This window comes from Emys orbicularis, chromosome 2, assembly GCF_028017835.1.
Source record: "Emys orbicularis isolate rEmyOrb1 chromosome 2, rEmyOrb1.hap1, whole genome shotgun sequence".
Lineage (NCBI taxonomy): Eukaryota > Metazoa > Chordata > Testudines > Emydidae > Emys > Emys orbicularis.
In genome coordinates this window covers 214647875-214668347 of record NC_088684.1, presented here as the reverse complement: position 1 = coordinate 214668347, position 20473 = coordinate 214647875, and the positions used below count along the sequence as shown (strand labels likewise).

Below are 20473 nucleotides of genomic sequence, written 5' to 3'. Positions count from 1 at the left end.
ATTATATGATTGGGCTAACGAGTTCCAACCCATGCTGTGAAACTCATAATATCACAGCTAGTAGGCTAGTCACATCACTTGATTTATTCAATCCATTTTTTCTAATAACTGTTAATAAAGAATTTATAAGAAAATTCAGCAGCTTATGAGAACATAATGAACTTAAAAACTGATTAAACAAGAACCCACCAAGAGGAACTCTGTATTTTATTATTGATTTTTTGTTCAATCAGACCTCTGAAGTGGCCTCTGTTTTCCAGAAAGCTGCACATTTGGGCTAATATTCCACATTTGCCACCCAGCCTGGTCCTGCCCTGTAGGGTAGCATACATAGGCTAATACTCCCCAGGACGTAAAACCAGCAAGGTGCAAAGAAAGAAGCAGAAGAGAGTCTAGAAGAAGTAGCAAGGCAAGACAGGGCTGAGAGCCCTGGGGATGGTACATTCAGGTTCCCAGCTTTGAGATCATTGACCATGATCAAACACAATTATTGTACATTCTGTATTATTTTATTGATATCAAAACAAATACAACTAGATAAAGCCAAATTTGGATTGATAGTTTGATACATTTATTGAAGTAAGGCAATTTTTAAGTTATCTCGTTTGAGGAGTTCTATTGTGTGTAGGCATAGCAAAACTATACTGCTATGAGTTTGATCTTTGGCAAATATTTTTTACGTCAAGCATTGATGCTGTTCTGTTTTGGTATGTGTGAGAAAGAGACACACTCATATTCACATGTCTCGTATTATAATTCTTAAGAGAAAATGTGGAGGTCTTCAACCTTGGGGTCTCACTACAGTCAGCTTTTAATTTTATTAATTTTTTATAATATTTTTCTCTTTCATTACAATATATTACCCTGTCTCTTTGTATTCAGACCTGTAACAAATTCTGCGTAGCTACCTTTCCTTTCCTTTTCCCTTAATTAAGAAGAATATTGCCTCTAAAGGCCCTAAGACAGCCATTATCTTCAAAGGTTTACAGCAGCAGTTCCGGTGCTCCAAAATGGTAACTGAAAAACTTCAATGTTGCTCTTGTATTTTAAATGTCACTTACCTATTTTAGTATCAATATAGTTCTCAAAAGCTGATTTTGCAGAGATGACTATAGGAACCTCCTGTTTGGTAAGTAAGTTCATTGCTGTCACTGACGTAAGACAGTCTGCAAATACATGTAAAGATCACAATAATTAAAATATGACACCAACAGTGCTAAGAATCTCACTTATTAATATGAAAATTTCTGTGCTTTGCATCCTAATTTCTTATGAGGTAACCCACTGAATCAAAGTACTTTCTTTGTTTAAAGGGAGAGACTCAATTTAGAATCTAGTCAATTTCAAAATATGAATTTAAAGCTGTTAAAAGCTTCTGTAAGTCCCACTGCCAAATTTTGTGATTTAAAAAGCTGTTTTTCTGTTCCCTGATGGCATGTGAAAGATCCCCACAAATAAGAGAAACTAACTCACTATATAGTAGAAACCGAGGAACAGACAATGTGCAAAGAACTGATAAATGTACAAAGTAAACCAAGTGAACCATTATTGTTCTCCAATTTCTTTCAGGGTTACTCATTTTAAAAATTACTTGAAACAACAGCTGGTACAACAATTTCAGACCAAAGCATTATTTTGGCTGACAATGCCCCTTTAAAATAGTAAATTCTAGGGCTGTCAATTAATCGCAGTTAACTCATGCTATTAACTCAAAAAAAAAAATTGCAATTAATTGCACTTATAACAATAGAATACCAATTGAAATTTATTAAATATTTTTGAATGTTTTTCTACATTTTCAATATTGATTTCAATTACAACACAGAATACAAAGTGCACAGTGTTCACTTTATATTATTATTTTTGATAATGGGGGAGATGGATAGCTCAGTGGTTTGAGCATTGGCCTGCTAAACCCAGGGTTGTGAGTTCAATCCTTGAGGGGACCACTTAGGGATCTAGGGCAAAAATCTGTCTGCAGATTGGTCCTGCTTTGAGCAGCGTGTTAGACTAGATGACCTCCTGAGGTCCCTTCCAACCCTGATATTCTATGATTACAAATATATGCACTGTAAAAATGATGAACCAAAAAAATAGTATTTTTTAATTCACCTTAGACAAGTACTGAAGTGCAATCTCTTTATCGTGAAAGTGTAACTTACAAATGCAGATTTTTTTGGTTACATAACTGCACTCAAAAACAAAATAGTGTAAAACTTTAAAGCCTACAGGGGGTCAAGAGGTTATTACATGGGGGGATCGCAAGCTGTCAGCCTCCACCCCATATCCTGCTTCACCTCCAGCATTTATAACAGTGTTAAATTTTTTTTAAAGTGTTTTTAATTTATAAGGGGGGGGGGTCACACTCATAGGTTTGCTGTGTGAAAGGGGTCACCAATACAAAAGTTTGATAACCACTGCTCTAATGGAAGTGTGTGCCAGGCCCTGGTTCCTCAAATGGAGCAGGTAGTCCAGGACAGCCGGTATGGAAGAATGTGAGGGAGAGATGCCACATTCGGACCCCCAGCGGGAAAACCTCGTCCATTTGGCCAGCTAAGTCAGTCTAGTTGAGGGTTTCCTACTCTCCAGAAGGACCTGTTGGACTCCTTCGGAACAGGCCCGCTCCTCTGGGTTCAGCCACACAGCATCCACGCTGAGAGGTGGAGGGACTCGAGGTTGGGGTGTAGGAGCCAACTGTGCTCCCGTGACAGCAGGTCCGGTCGGTTGGGCAGGGGCCAGGGAGGGGCCGCTAACAAGTTCATGAGTGTGCCGAACCAATGCTGGCGAGGCCACGCTGGGGTGATCACGAAAACCTGCACTTTGTCTCTCTTGATCTTTGCCAGGACCCGGCTGATGAGTGGAATCGGAGGGAACACGTACATCAGGCTCCCTGACCATGACAGGAGGAAGGCATCGGACAGGGATCCCCTGCTCAGACCTTGCCAAGAACAGAACGGATGGCACTTCCTGTTCTGTCTAGTGGTGAATAGGTCCACTTGGGGAGCTCCCCACCTCTGGAAGATCATGCAGGCTACCTCCGGGTGGAGCGACCACTTGTGGTGAGAGGAGAAATCCGCCAGCATATTCTTGACACCAGGAAGGTGACAAGCTTCCAGGTGGATTTCGTGGCTGATGCAGAAATGTCATAGACAGAGTGCCTCTTGACATAGGGCTGACAAGCGTGCTCTCCCTTGCCTGTTGATGTAGACCATCGAGGCTGTGCTGTCCATCAGGACTCATACCACCTTGCCCAACAGGTGGGGCAGGAAGACTCTGCACACCAGCCAGACTGCTTGGAGCTCTTTGATGTTTATGTGCAACTTCGCCTCCTCCGGGGACCACATCACTATGTCTGGAGGTCGCCGAGATGCGCACCCCAGCCCAGGTCCGAGGCATCCAACACCAACTCGATGGAGTGAAGGGGGTTGTCGAACGGAACCCCCTCCAGGACTGTCCTGAGGTCAGTCCACCATCACAGCGAGGTAAGTAACGCCTGAGGAAGGGTAACGATCTTTTCCAGCGGGGTCTCAGAACTGGAAATAGATCATCCCCAGCCATTGTTGCAGGGGCTGCATCCTGAACCTGGCATGGCAGACCACATAAGTGCACACTGCCACGTGACCCAGCAGGCACAGACAGACCCTGGTTGTAGTCAGAGGGAACGCGGAGACTTTCACAATGAGGTTCACCAACACGTGGAACCTTTCCAGCGGCAGGAATGCTCTGGAGCAGGTCGAGTCGAGGACTGCTCCGATGAACTCTATCCTTTGCACCGGCACTAACGTTGACTGTTTGTCGTTTACCAGTAGGCCCAGGGATCGGCACGTGGCTTGAAGCACTGCGACATCCCTTTGACTTCAATGGGGCCAGGATGTTCCTCTATGTATAGATATACACAAATATATAAGTAAATGGCACGAGTGCGTAGCTATACTATAGTAGAGGTGTGTGGCACTCTACCTCAAAATAGCACCCTGGAACCCACATATTGACCACTGTGATATGATTAGGATAGGTTTTGTACACAGTATGCCTTGTGAGGTATCATTTAAAAAGTCTCAATCCGCTGAACATTACTATCCTGTTGGATTGTATGTACTATCATTGTATGTGAAGTGATGAAGTATTGCTATGTGTTTGTTACTGAAATATGGGGTAAGTAGAAAAAGCCCACAATTAGCTTTTCAGTGACAACAAAGAACAACTGACATGACAGATTTACATCAGGACCAGCCAGATATGTGTTGATGACCCATCAATAAGAATCCACTTCCCAGAGACTCCTCAGAGAGGCATGTACCGAATGGGGGTTACCTAGCCCCCCACGTCACAAAGGCTGGTGCATGTCCACTTTCCTTTGACAAAGTGGTGAACTAATTGATGAGCTTGCACTGTTCAAGAGGAGGTCTTGAGCTGTGTAAAATGGTACATTTCTGGGGTGCAAGTCTGGGGAAATTGGCTGGGGCCTCTCTCTGTATAATTCATGAGTGGCTTACAGAGCATTCATGCAACTTAGCTTGGTGTGTCCCTGTATGTTGTTGACTGAGTGAGCACAGCACCTGGAGGGGTTTTGCTGCTTGTCACTAGCACATTGTAAGAGAGACAGCCCAGGGAGGAGAATTAATGGGATACAGCGGTCCCACAGTCCAGATTGTACCCCAAGGGTGTGTCACAAGGTGTGTAACTGTTTCCATTTTAAAGGTTCTTTTCAATTGCTTATAACTTTCTCAAACTTTCATCATTCTGGCTGAAATTTTCTAGATTTGGTCTCACAGGAGGGTGAATTCCTATAGGCAACTTGAAGCAACAATGGTTCAACTATTTTTGTGTAGGAAATGTGTAAAAAATACACTTTTGCCATTATCAAAAATAACACGTGATCTTTACTGCACAGCTTTTGCGCTCCAGTCGTCTGGCATAGGAATATAAAAGTCGGCAAGGATGTAATCCCTAGGACGCAGCTGTGCCTTTCTCTGGGCCAATGAAAATCTGTTTTGATTTAGCTGAGTTATAAGAGCTTAACATGCATTTCTCACAGGCATAGTGGTTTTTAATCATACAACAGAATCCCTCTGATATCCCAGCTCCAGTTTCTCCTGGCTCCCATGGAAGAGGCTCGGGATAACCAATACCTTCCAGCCCCAGTTTCTTCTGATTCCATATGAAAAATATCAAGGTTGTAAAAATGAACCATTCAAGTCAGGAAGTACTTAACTCTGCTCCCTGCGCATTTACATTATGGCACTGTCTTTAATTACATGTTCACTTTTTTTTTTCCTGTAGGATTATTTCCTCATTCCCTGCAGAAGTTGGAGAGTATGAAGTTAATGAGGCAGTGGGCCACACATTGAGCAGCAAAGATAAAAATAATTCTTGAACAGCTGCCTCATTCTCTGAGCCATGTATTCTGTCACTGAATGAGGTGGAAAAAGTAGTATGCAGTTATGATATTAAAGGCACTGAGCAAGATTCTCTGGTCAGCTCTGTCCCTGTGCACAGTGCTGCAAAGGGGATGGAATCAGGCTCATCTTTCTGTTGGGGATATCCCCCATGTGGGCAAGTCTCCAACAGCTGTAAACCTGGCATAGCCAGTTCCTATATCACCCTCCCTACAGCTCTCAGTGCAGCGAGCATGTCACAGGTGGGGAAGAGTAGCTGAAATGCGCTGTGCTCCAACTACCCACAGCAGGCAGATGGCCCCTTAGGGACTATTGTGAGCTGTGGCAATTTAGAGTAGCCCTAAATCTATGCCCAGGCCAGACACTGGGAAGAGAGTCAGGGAGATACAACTGGTTCTCTGATGGTTTCCCTTATCTGTTCCACTGAGCGTGAGAGGAGCAAAGCAGAGGATTTGACCTTATATTATAAACACATGTGCACAAGGTAGTTAATATTTTTTCAACTTAATAAAAATACAAGTATTAGCAGAATGAAGTAGAAATAAAATATGTATATTTTGTACTTAATCTGCTTTAAGGCATCCTGTTACTCTTATCATTGTGAGTTTCCAAATGTAACAAAATAACAGGCCATACCTCTACTTAGCCCAGGTGAGTGCGGTGTCTCTTAGGAAGTCAGTTACAACTCTCTTACCCTGGAGGACAGTCTGTGCCAGCTCCAGAATAAGTCAAGGCCAGCCATGGGGCTGCTCTAACTTACACCATTGGGACATTATGCCAGCTGAGGATCAATGTGACAAAGCATATCTTAGCCATGCTCCCTTCACACTCCCATCTTTTCCCACATGCCCCCTACACCCCAGGGATGGGGTAGGGCAGAACGGGGAGGTATTTGTGGCTGACTCTGCCAGCTTTATGCCAATGAGGAGGCAACACTCCACCAGGACAATTTTCCACTAGGCAACTATAACCAGAATCTGGACCTTTCTACCATTCATGGTAGAAAGGTCCCAGAACAGAAACAGGAATCTGGCCCACTACTTTCATGCAACCAATTGACTTCTTTAAAGGTTTATCCACCATTATAATACTAAGACTGACATTCCAGCTATTGTCATCCCACCATCCTTGAAGTCAGGATGAGGTAAAGTGATACTACTTGACGTGTACAAAGAATCAAAAGGAATTGTTCCTCCTCAACAGGAATTTTCATGCTCATGCTTCCTTTTTTTTTTTTTTTTTTAAACTTTAGTCTCTAAAACTATCACAATTCCAGAATAAAATAAAAATAAAAACTCACCTTTGCCTGGGATGAACTCACTCTGCAACACTTCCTTCAGACTACTATTTCCATGCAGTAGTCTATGATCAGGTAAAACATATAAGTGGGAAGCTCCATAAATGGCTTCAGGTGTATAGGTATAGGCAGCTAGCTTCTCTCCTGTTTCTTTGCCATTAACCTGATAAAGAGCAGAAAGTATTCCAGAGCAGTTTTATTGCTAATTTTCTCCATTAAAATGCCATTTTTTATATTTCCTTCTGCTGTGACAATTGGTCTATAACTTTTGCCTGCTTAGGAATATACCATGGAAAGTAGGTCAAATTGTTTTCAATAAAGAATGTTATAAACAGGTGCAAGAGAAACAGACAGACGGACTAAATTAGTCCAAACAGAAAGTCACACACACATTGATATAATCCAAGGACTGTTCAAATTATGTTTGTTAAAAGCATATGACATGGAGCTGGAAGTTAGTGCACCAAAACTGCTGCATCAGATATTAGGCCTAATGGTATGCAAAATGATGTGGGATTGGGCTATTCCATCGATCACTCCTTGCTAAAAGAAACAGACTTTGGGGGGAAAGAAAATAGAGAAAGAACTGACAATATGAAATAACAGAAATGGTGGCTACTGAAGCAAACTTCACCTTCATGGCTTCCATCCCCACGATCTCTTGGGACCCCGGGGCCTTTATTACCCTAATCCTGAGATGTCCTGACCAGACTGGGCTAGAGAAAGGGACCCAGATAACATCGCCACCTCTACTGGCTCCAGATGATTCCCAAACACCACTTGGGATGAAAGGGATTGGACTTTAACAGTAGCAGCAGCAGAAGCAACAACTCCAGCCCATCACAACTAACTTCTGTTTTACCCAAAAGGATAGTTATTAACACCACCTAAGACATTGTCAAACAAGGGGTTTTTTCCTTCTAAAAACTCTCTCTAGCTAAAGGGAATAAGGGATATTGTTAAAATGAAAGCCTTACATAATACTTCAGATTTCAAATGCTTTAGCTATTTTTCCTTCTTTTCTGTATCATTAATAAAAGGTTACAAGGATTTTTAATGGTTGCTCTGGTACTAAGCTGGCCGAGGTCTCTGTGTACCAAACCTTGTTTAACACTGTTTATTGTTGGACAGGGACTGGGGTTATGTTAACACCTTTGGCCTATATAGTCTATCTAACTTAATACAATACCACATCTTCCTTCCTATTCACATTAAAGGCCCAATTAATCCATCAGATACACAAGGATAACTCCCAATATCCCAGGCAGAAGCTAACTCTCCAGAGCTCTAATCCTGACTCAGACACCATCTCTCTCTGTGGCTCTGGAAAAGAGAATCTTCTTGCCTCTGTTTCCCCATCTATAAAATAGGGATAATCATACTTAAGAACCTCTTTGGGTATTTAGCCTTATCCAATGCTACACAAGTCACTGGGAGCCTTTCCATTCACTACAACAAGCACTGTATCAGACCCATTGTGAGAATATCACAGTTAATGTTTGCAAATCACTTTGATGTATTATAAGTAAATGACTAATGACTTTATGCACAGTAAGCATTATTCAGGGACTGCTGTATTCTGTGGCTACAGAATTTACCATGAAAATCTATCCCTTGCCACAGATTTGTGATCCAGAATCTAAACTTTCATTTAAAAAAAATTATGGCTATGGCCCTAGTGGTAGTGAAAATAATCTTGTTTTTCTGAGTTTGCAGGCATCCTGCGACAATAGTTCTGACAGAAATTGCCCCATTATTCATCTAAATGAGGTGCTGAATCTGAAATCTAAACAGAATTTTAAACTGTTTCCATCTCCAGCCTCCCCACTGACATTTCTACAATGAAGTTAAATGCTGCAGATTTTTGTACTTACAACACATAATGAAAACTGGAAAAGATGGCACAATATGAAATAAATTAAGTGTAATATATGACTAACACTATGGACACTGTACACTGATATTTATTTTCATATTTTATTAATTAAAAATCTATTTTTTAAATTTAAATTAAGCTACTGCAGAATTGCTACAGAATTTTGGTCCCGTTAAATGCTTTAGCACATGGAGCCCTCAAAGGAGATTTTCAAGTGCACATCGAGGCATATATTTACAGAAGCCTCTAACTAAGGTGGCCGGTTTTTCAGATGTGCAGAGCCCCTTTAAGGTATTTCAATTTGGGCTCCCAGAAATTAAAACACCTAAAGTCATTAGTCATTTATGAAATGTTAGGCCAAAGCAATTAGGCACCTAACTCTCACTGAAAGTGATTGGGAGCTAGGTGCCTAACACCATTGGTACCTTTGAAAATCTCTCACTTGATCGTCATCCAGAGTCATTTCACTTTTGCATCTTTCCAAAAGGATGTCAAATATTCTCTTTGTTCTGTGGACAGAGCACAGGGCAAAGTGTACCTGCACTTTTCTTAAGTTCTCCTTATCAACCTACCTCTTTTATCCAGCACTTTTCTTTAGGTTCCTCAGTGTCTAGTTTTCTAGTTTGCATTAAACGTACTACTTACAATAAATAGTACTATCAATATAAAGAGGCTCAATTTAGCATAGATTTCCCAAGAGGGGAGTTCTTCCATTGCCAGTGGAGGAAAAGAAAAAAAACAAACAAATCTCTTACCCCTGTTGCTCTACACTGATATCTATGGGTTTGAGAGGTATATGTGTGCCTCCTCAACAACCCCTGTTGCTTTAAAAAGTTTCTGTGGTCATGCATGTTGGCAGGACTCAATGTTAGGAAGGAAAACAAATATTGAGCAAAGAAAGCTTCTGTACCCAAAGCATTTAACCAAAAATAGTTTTAAAGACTCAACTGCTAAAGAAAAGCCAGTAGTATTTTGTCCTACTAAGAATTAATAATAGTTTCATGTGATTTTTGTCCCAAGAGCTAATAACCACAGTAGCAAAAATACTTATACTTGATGCAGCTGGCTTTTCTTGGGAATGGTTGGAGATGAAAGAACTACTACGTTAGATCTGTATAACTTCTCAGCACTCGTCAGTGCACTTTGTGGACCCAAGGACACACAGACAGAACTGAACAGCTACAGGGTTCCAAACTGCTGAACTCACACAACAAATTTTGGTGGATGATTTCAGTTTCTTGCTTTTTATTCTAATGAGAAGCTACTAAAATTTTACTACTTTTCTCCCATGAATAAATTCCAGTACAATGAAGAACTGGAGCTTTTAAATGTGACTCATGAAGCTGATATGATCATTATGAGAACACTCAGAAACACAGCTCACCATACCTGTCCTCTTTGTTTTATCTTAAGCCTACATATCTGTTTTTTACTCCGTCCAGTGATTAAATGTAGTCTCATGACAATAGCTTCCCACTAAACCTGATATATTTAAGTAATCTCGCATCTTAATTTGCTTTGGGTTAGAATTGTGAATTTTGATCAGCCATAGATTTGGGTTATTAAGTAAAAGTTCACTTACAAAAATACTAAGGTCTGCCACAATTTTTCTGCAGGAAATCTTCAATGAGCTTTGAATGTTATAGTGCAGTAAGAATAAAAATAATGCAAAGTGTTACATTTAATAAACATATATATATATATATATATATATATATTTGTAAAACAATATGTAATAGTATCCTTAACTTTCAAAAGTCTTCTAGATATTAAGAGAAATCCCATTATGCATTTCAGTCATTTTGCATAATCCACACAAAGAAAGGGATGGTCAAATTTCTGACTCACCTTTAACACGAAGTCAAGATAACATCCAACACAATCACCTATCCAGTTTGCTTGCATTTCCTTTATACCATACCACTCAGGGAGATCAGACAAAGAATCAAGCATGGCCTGGCACAATATAAACGAGGTGTTAGCAACTCTAGCATATATATAAAACCACATACATTAACACTTTCAAATTTAGTTATATAAAGGGGCACAGCAGTAGAGCTGCAGGAGTAAAAACATGAACAAGGTATTCTTCTACTACAGCTCCCACAATTTCATATCTTTCAAGAACTAGTGGAACATGGCAAAGGCCAGAAATGTGGTGCATCCAATTGTTTGAGACATAGCTTCCTTATGGGCACAGTCTTAAACAGTGAACACAGAAAGACTAGGAAGAAAAAGTAAACAAGGAAAGATACCATTTTAAATCTGTGTTAATTGAAGACCCGATCCTGAAAACGTGCATGTGATTGGTCCTGTTGAGCACAACAGGACTGTTTATATGCATATGTTTTTCAGGACTGAATGCTATTTTTGGACTAGTTCTCTGGCTAATAGCCTGGAAATTGTATACAGATAGGTCACATTTATTTATCCTAAATTTTTCAAACTCAACTAATTGTCATACTATAACAATGAGGCTGATGCTGTCCATCAGTTTTACGTACGTTATGAGATTTTTATAATTTTATTTATATTTTACCCAGCACAATAGGCCCAATTCTGAATGGGACCTCTGGTTGCTATTGTAATACAAATAATATTAATTGACAATAATAGTGTATATTAAATATAAAATGTTATGTTAATACAATATTACGGATAAGACTCTACCCACACAACAAAGAAGAAATTCACAGCGATGGTTCCCACATTATTTTCTTCCCATCCATAATGTAGCAGTTTGCATTACTGTAACTTGTATGCAGTTTGTGTACATTTATATAGAGAGTTATAGACATATTGCTTTCTTAGTGTTCATGCTCAGGCACACATAAACAGCATGGAGCATTATGATTGCTGTTGGAAGCATTGCTTTAAATCTGCTAATTTTGTTTACATAATTTGAAAAGTTTTTTTTATAAATTAAAGAAACACAAAGAATTTAAACAAAGAATTTTAGAGGAGGGTATAATGGAAACCCCATCTCAATCTATACTTCATAAGATTTGACATTTTTGCTAGGAGTATTCCAGCACTGTCCAAAACTTTTACCTTGGCAGAAATACAGCTGGAGGCATGAGTCAGACAGAAAGATAGTTGATACAATGTTCAGTAGTTAATTTCTAAGTAGAGGAAGTCAATATGCTGTATCACTTGTCCTTAAGTTGCACAGCTCCAACATGAAACATGAAAGCCTTTTATTATTTTGTTAATTTACAATTACCAGGGAGCATGGATCATTCATACTATACGTCACTAATTAGGCTCCACTTCATAGAATATAATTACTGAACACACAATTTGCTCTTTTCAATTATTATATTTTAATTATACTAAAAATGTCCAAAATTATATACTTAAAACATGTTACAAATGCTAGTTGCTGGCTACTGATGTTTTTACTATGATTCACTCTATGATTCACAATATAATACATTTTTGTCATCCACACCCCATAGCTACATACTGTTTTGGATTATTATTCCTTATTAACCTTCTTTTACATCCTCAACTAACTACTTCCTTTTCTGCTGATTTATAGATATAAGAATGCCAAGCTGCTGCCGCTGCTTTTTAAAACAATAATGTAATGACTTTAGTGGAATATAAACCAACAATTCCCTATATTGTTCCATGTTCTGTTCTAATGTTCATGTTAAGACTATTTACCTTGCTTGGTGTCCTGTTCCATAGAGTACTGGGCTCTATCTACAGTGAATACTGAGTGCTTACATATAATAACCCAATGCAAGAAATGCAGAGGACAAACCAATGAGTGGATACTTTCTTTTAAAATAATTATTTATATTTTATATAAATACATTTTAAGAGTGTGCAAGTAGGTCAATAGACACCTGACTGGCTAGTCAGATACTGTTCTCTTCAAAATCCACTGTGCGACTATTAGGATTTTTTTTATAATTCGAGTGTTGCCCCTAACTGACGTCCATTCCACACACACACACACACAGTCAACTTGAGTGTGGTAGTGCTTTTAACTCGAGTTGGCTGGCCCATCAGAAAATATAACCTACAGATCAGGTTAGCACAATTCCTCAGCTGATAATCACTTTGTGTAGCTCAAACCCTGGGTCCCGCATTGACTTGGGGGCTTAGACCCTCCACTCTTGCAAGGTCCTAGGACCCTGAGTTTGAGCCAGAGTCTGAGATATTTGTGTGTAGACCGAAGGGGGATTAGGGTTTGAGCATAAGTCTGAGCTCTGGCTTGCACTGCAGTAGAGACATACCCTCTCACTCAATCTAGACTACCTTGAGTTTAAACAACTAGAGTTAACTCTGCAGTGAATACATAACCTTATACACTTTGTAAGCACAGAAACTTTTTCACATAAGTGTGTGCCTGCACAGTACACAGTGAAAAGACAAAATAAATGCCGTCAAAATTTCGGAACAGATAATCCTCAATCCCAGTTCTTTGCATTTAAGGCATTGCCCTAATAACTTGAGAGGCCTACACTGGGAAATTTAGTAAAAACCAACAATAGTTAAAACATTTTAAACAGTATTACAAAGGGAAAAATGTGCATTGGAGATATATTACTAACATGTTAATAAATGTTACTCGATATTTAATAGATAACCTTACAACAATCTCAAACTGGATACTCATCAGTTCTCACTCATTTAATATGCTCACTTTTAAAAAATCATTTGAGTAAATGAAGACATTTTTGTAAAATGTTCAAAGAAAAATGTTTTCTGAAATGTTCATCACTGAATAAAATTAAGATGGACTAGATGCTGAAAAAAGTGTCAGTAACAGGGGTAATACTAGTTTTTTCACTCTCCTGATTAAGTAAATGAGAGTGCTCAGCACCACTGAAAATCAAGACACTTATTTGGGTGCCTGAAATACGGATTTAGGAGTCTAACTTCAGGCACCCAAGTTTGAAAATTCTGGTCCCTCACTTTGTTTTCAAACAGAGAAGATACAATTTGGAACCATAGAGAAAATATAAATAAATGTGGCCAAAAGCTAGTTCTGTAATTAGATTAGACACCAGAAATAGCAGGGAAAATAAAGGCATCCACTGGCAGAGCAAAGTCTGAAACAAAGAATTGAATAAAATCAAATGCGATAAAGTGACAAAGAGAATGGACGCAAGGAGAAAGGTTAAGTGACCTAAGACAAATAAGGGAGTAACAAAAGTTTAAACTGCGCTCTGGCAATACACACACTAACAAAATGAACAAAGAAATACAAATCAAGAGTCAGGCCATGTCTACACTAGAAATGCTGCCGGTGGTCCAGCCAGCGAGGTAAGGGGGCAGGGAGCAGAGGGGGTTGGATAGAGGGCAGGGGAGTTCGGGGTCACAGGCGCCAACTTCTCCTGGTGCCGGTGGGTGCTCGACCCCCGCCCCGCCCCCACTCCACCCCTGCCCCGCCCCCATTCCAACCCCTTCCCCAAAGTCCCCACCCCAAGTCCGCCCCCTCCCTGCCCCTATTGGACTCCCTCCCCAAATCCCCGCCCCGCCTCCTCCCCTGAGTGCGCCACGAACCCACTCCTCCCCACTCCCTCCCAGAGCTTGTTATGCTGCGAAACAGCTGTTTTGTGGTGGCAAGCGCTGGGAGGAGAAGCAGGGACGGGCATGCTCAGGGGAGGAGGCAGAGGCGGAGTTGAGGTGAGCTGGGGCGGGGCGGGGAGCTTGGCTGCCGTTGGGTGCAGAGCACCCACCAATTTTTCCCCATGGGTGCTCCAGCCCCGGAGCACCCACAGAGTCGGTGCCTATGTTCGGGGTGGTGGTCAGGGGGCAGGGGTGTGGATAGGGGTCGGGGCAGTCAGAGGGCGGGGAACAGGGGGGTTGAATGGGGGCAGGGGTTCCTAGGGGGCAGTAAGGAAGGAGGGGGGTTGGATGGGGTGGCAGGGGGCAGTCAGGGGCAGGGGTTTGGGGGCGGTTGGATGGGGCAGGGTTCCTGGGGGTGGGCAGTCAGGAATGAGAGGAGAGGTTGGATGGGGCGACGGGGGGGGGGGGGGCAATCAGGGGCGGAGGGTCCGGGGGCAGTCAGGGGACAGTGAGGGAGGGATAGATGGGGCAACGGGGGGCAATCGGGGCGGGGAGTCCGGGGGCAGTCAGGGGACAGGGAGGGAGGGATAGATGGGGCAGGAGTCCCGGGGGCGAGAAGCAGGGCGGGTCGGATGGGGGCGGGGGCCGGGCCACGCCACGCCTGGCTGTTTGGGGAGGCACAGCCTCCCCAACCAGCCCTCCATACAATTTCAGAAACTCGATGTGGCCCTCAGGGCAAAAAGTTTGCCCGCCCCTGTCTAGAAGGAACTCTCCTCCCTTTGGTTGGCCTAGAAGGAAGGAAATTTACAATACAGATACAGCACCACAAGAAAAATAATTCTCTAACACCAGGAAGGAGGAGTACAGTAAATGAGATGTGAATAAAACGGAATGAGATCAAAAAGTTAGAATAGTGCAAGTGCAAGGAAGGTTATGGAAATCAGAAGGGCAGATTTAAAGCCAGTGAGAATATCATCAACTTGAGATGGCCCCACTTTCAAGTAAGAGAGTAGCACCATTCTGTGACTTTCTGAAGGTTTAAAAGTACCAATTTTAAGCAGATCTAAAAGAAGGAATTGTAATAATTGAAAGGGGAAATGTAAGGCATGAATAACAATCTTCAATAGAAACAAAGTCAAAGTAAAGCCAGGTCAAATTTTGGTAGTCTAGCCAAGAATTATACGGTAATAGAGCCTATACATAGCGATCTAATCAAATAAATTCAGGAGACAGAGGACTTAAAACTAAGGTTTTCCCAATAGTTTCCCAACAAAGAGGAGATCCCTCCTCTGTTGCACTAAAAGGGATGGGCTGGAGTGGGGTGACAGATTTTAAAATAAAGAAAACTGAATCTCTATCTTACTTTAGGGAAATATGAATTTTATGACAGATGGATGCCTGATATCATATCCTTACTGATACGAAAAGAGTTTCAATACTTCAATGATAGTAAATGAAGTAAACAGAAACTTCTACCCTATGAGGAAATCAAAACTTAACAAGTAAGATGTAAAACCAAAACTTTTTATTCTACTTACAGCTGACACTTATGAAATTGGCTGATTGAACTGCTCCACTAATATAAGAGAGGATAACACAAAGAAGTGGGCAAATGATTTTATTTCAAAAGTACTCAATTTATTAATAAACAAAAATGTCTTACACTTAAACACAAAATAGTGGGGGAAAGTGCTGGGTTTGAAATCACATTAGCAGGAAGCCATGGGTATACTCAAGATCTGTTAAATTTAAGCTGGCAAATTTAAGTTCTTACCTATATTTACCCATACTCCCAATAGAGTAACTGAATATAATTCAAGTATTATGATGCTACAGAAAGTCATTTGCTAAAATTTAACATATAACAATATAGTGGCAAATAAAGGTAATATTACATACATCTCATCTATTCAGTGCTCTACTGAAGTATTTCCAACTCATGTATTTTTTTTTCTTACAGAACTGGATTTTTAATCCCCCCCCCCCAATTTCTTATTATTTTATTCCTCTACCTTCAATTGCCTCTTTCTACACTACAATAGGTCACACTTAAATCTTATTTCCCAAGTGTGAAGTATCCTGAAAAAAAATATATATACACAAGGAGCAATAACATTGGTACTGTACCTGCTTCCAACTCTCACTAGCAAGAGCCTCAATTCTCAGCAGTTTTTGCCTCTTTCTATATTCTGTAACTCATTGTCAATAAACACTGCTGCCTAACCAGATACAACTGAGATAAATAACTGAGTTACAAAAGACAGGATAATTGAGTTCCTAAAATATTCAGCTTTCTCTCTGTTTATGTCACTGAAGAGAATTTTTCCCCATATTCTTTAGTCACAAACATACTAAAATGTATCACTTGGAGAAAACTGAAAAACAGTCATATTCATTCTGCAAATCTGACTCCAAGAACTGCAATAGATTAGTTGTTTCTATTTAAAAAAATTACCCCTGAAAGTCCATTGCTTTAGTTGCTATTGTTACAATAGGAATTTAGATCTATAGTATTGTAGCATTTAATGCTATACTTTATTTATAGTAAGCCTGAAAGTACAGCCTGGTCTGGATGCCTACAAGTAATTCCTGTGTTGCCATGTGGGGGATATGGGTTCACTCCTTGCATTAACAAGTGCCAAGAGAGCTGTGGAGACAGTGCTCTGGGCCCCTGTACAGGAGACAGTGCTTTACATGACTCAAGAGTAAGGGCTCCAAAGGGATTTGTATCAGCCCCATTCAGCCAGAGGGATGGTAAGTCTGACATAGAACTTTGAGTGCGGGAAGCATAAAATCCCAGAGTCTGAAAAATTAAAGATTAAAAGGCAACATCTTTATTCTCCTCACGACTAAGCCTTTACCTTACATTATGCACTTTAACTGAGATACTGTCAAGATCCCTTCTCCACTAAAAGGCGGTATTTGGTTTTATTTTGTTGTGGAGTAAGGAGGCAGCCATTCTGCGCAGTACCACAGAAATAAAACAAGAAAAATATTCAAGAAACATGAAATCAGGACACACAAGCCTAGTTATATTTGGACCTATATTTCCATTCTTGATGTCACCACTACTGCTGACAAATAAATTACTGCAATACTTTTCTATGGCATAACCAACCATTAATACAAGTTAATCAGAATTTGCTTTTAATCTGAGCATTCTCTCTTTGCAAGGATTTTATTATTCCACTTGTGCTCATCACACACAAATTTCACTTTTTTCAGCATGAAATGCTGTTCTAAATACTGGCAGATAAAATCATACAGTAGGAAATAAGCATTCAATTTTCTAAAAAAAATCTGTGATATTTTTCAAGATTTCTTTTGTCCTTGGTATTAACAGCACAATCACAGGTTTGCCATGGAGCACAGAATTCTAATTCTAAAGGCAAATCAATCTGGGATTTAATAACATTGAAATATTTCCTTCTGTTGCCTCACTCAAATTAGACAGTTCCTCAGTTGTCTTTTTCTTCATAGCTGAGGTTTAATTTATGCACTTTAACAAACCATATGCATCCATGAATACATTCACAGTGACACCCACTTAGCTCTCTACCTCAAAAAGTGACAAATGGAGGGACAGCAGTGGAACTCCCTTGATTCCACAGTTTGTGGATATTGGTAGGGCTGAATGCCTAACCCCTGTCCAGGAGGTACAAACTCCTGTGTGCTGGAATCCTTCTTTGAGGGGTTTTCCTACACAATGCTGAGAAAGTGACTGTTAGGTGTAAGGGCAAGTCAAGGGAAAAGTTGCAACCGAGCTGGTAGGTCCCTTCACTGACCATTTCTCCATCCAGGGGCTGGGTAGGAAACTATGCCTAAAACTTCATAATGTACTATCCAGCTACTCAACCTGTGTACCATGGGAAGGATGTGCCTCTAAATATCTGTTTAAAAAAACATGCACTCAGAGAGAGCAATTCTCAGAGTTGGCTATAAACTAACTACGGCAGGATTTTGTGGTTCCTGCCAATTTCCACATTTTTAAAATGAAGTATAAATATACTACCCAAGAGTTGGACAAAAAACAGGGATATGAATTCATGAAAAAAAATTAAATTTAGAAGTTTTCTGTTTTGCAACATTTGAAATTTATCTATTTTCTGCTCTTTAGTGATGAGTTTTTAAAACCAAATATCAAAATGTTATTGAAATTTTCAGAGCACCCCTTCAGGAGAGGGCAGGGCTAACAAAGGCCAACCTTACGTATCATTATTTGAAGACTTAGCTGGCTGTGCATAAAAAATAACTATACCATTTTACACTTGTATACAGAAATAACTAACAGATGAATCTGCATACAGTCCTTGCTGAGTAACCATAGTAACTAAATATTTCAGAATAAGATTCTAAAATGCACAGATAACAGTTTGAATAATAATGCCATCAGTTAAGCCCATTATACTTTTACCAAAGAAATTTGTCAAAACAAAAAAGCTAATTAAAATTTACTTTTTTAAAAAAAAGAATCTATAAAAGTTACTTGACAGTATCTTAAGTTTACTGATAAGTTTTGAAAAACGAGACAACATGGTCATGATTACTTAAAATAGTATCTGCATAGTCACTCTTTCTACCCTTGAAAATGTGTCATCATTGGTGAAGTGCCATATGAGCAAACAGCATTTTTGTTCAATTTTTGTTTTCTTTATTTTAAGAAATGAATGAATATAGGTGCAGTAACAATAACCAATTCTAAAAACAAACCAAAAAAATCTCTCCTGACATACTGGAAGCCTAAAAAATGTTATGTGCATAAACAAGGTACACTTGATTAATGCAACAGCCAAGATGACTGCATAACACATTATTGACCCCTTGTGCATGATTGCTATTTGGTGGGTTACTTAAGCACATACTTGGAGGTTACGCAAAAGTAGTAGCCAGGAGAAAAAAAGGGAGAAACATAGTAAAGCAGAGAAGGAAAGTGGATATAAAAGAGGAATGTAGATAAACAGAAAGATGATCTACCTACAGTATGTGCCTTGGTTGTTAATATTCATGGGTAATGATCAAACATTTTGTAGAAGCTTCAAGGAGGAAAAAGAATTAAAAAAAAAAAATTAATGATTATTCAGTCCCTGTTAGCTGAAGATTCACATGACAAGTGAAGGGAGAAGAGACTCTGACAGGGTTACTCAACTCAAATATATTTTAAAACACTGATACTTACCTATAAGAAGCACATGTGAAAGGCAAACCTAATCTTCCTGATTGGCCATATATGAGAAAAAAATAAAAACAGGATATAAACAAATAGTACCTATTGGTGAGAACAAACCGTTCCCATTTTTGACTTCTCCACTGCTGAATCCTAAAGCAGTTATTTAGATCTCTTACTTTAGAGGAGGAGAAAGGCAAATAGGAATAATAGTGTGTGCACGAACGCATGCATAACACATTCTCCTGCTAGCCTGATGAAGACCTGAAGAGAGATTTTATGGGGTGATGTCCAAAAACCTCATACTCACACCTTTGCATAAACAGTAGTTTTGATAAACCACTGTCTGAGGTACTTCTGTTCCACTTTTGCTCCTGAACGCCATGAACAGCCATTTTCATCCACCTGTTCGTTTGCTAGAACAGTCTGATCCACTGGGTCCCAATTAACCATGGCCTAAAAATGTTTCAGGAAACAAAGTACTAGTTTTAGTATGTGTGTCACAAAAAGGGGATCTAACTTTTCTGATATTGACAGTACTCATACAAAGATAGTTTCCAAGGCTCCCATGATCTCTGCATAAAAATGTCCATTAGAGTCATCTCCATGAATTGAGATTCAACTGGGGATCTATTGGACCCTGTGCTCTTCAGAACTCAAAGGCCAACAACGAAGCCTGCTACCTTTCTACAGAGTTAAGACACGCATACTTGGATTGATTGTACTAACAGGGGTATACTGACCCAAGGACAATGAAGTAAAAACATTACTGAACATCATTCTCATTGGCTTTACAGAGCAAGAATATAGTCTGAAGTTAAATAGGCTGGTACTGATCCAAAAGCTCTGGAGGTAAGTATGAGGATAATTTATAGCTAAAGAGCTCTAAGGATGAGGAATCACATATAAAAATGTTCAAGTAATACTGGTCAGCTGTAAATATAAGTAAGTTAAACAGAGTTAACATTTCCTGCACTGAATTTGACCACTCAATATATGTTATTTTAGATATCACTCTCTCCTATTTATATCAATCCAAGTAAACTAGAAAGTACAAAATGGTATAGTGTAGAAAATATCTGTGTTCAAGTTCAGCCCTAATCACATGTATGCAATTTGTGTTTCGGCCTAAATCACAAATACTGCACATTACACACAGCAGAAAAAGACATGCATAATTTTGAAAGATTAGAACCTCTACTGTTTATAAT

At 39.8% G+C, this 20473-nt stretch overlaps 1 protein-coding gene across 1 annotated transcript in view; it reads right to left on the bottom strand.

Moving 5' to 3' along the window:
• Positions 1 to 20473, bottom strand: part of LARS2 (leucyl-tRNA synthetase 2, mitochondrial) — a 119104-nt gene that overhangs the window by 46436 nt on the left and 52195 nt on the right. The window contains exons 7-10 of the mRNA XM_065399470.1: positions 19575 to 19718; positions 10421 to 10528; positions 6700 to 6859; positions 1062 to 1166 (exon numbers count right to left, since the gene is read on the bottom strand). Of these exons, the coding sequence (XP_065255542.1) occupies positions 1062 to 1166; positions 6700 to 6859; positions 10421 to 10528; positions 19575 to 19718 (517 nt within the window). The remainder of the gene's footprint in view (positions 1 to 1061; positions 1167 to 6699; positions 6860 to 10420; positions 10529 to 19574; positions 19719 to 20473) is intronic.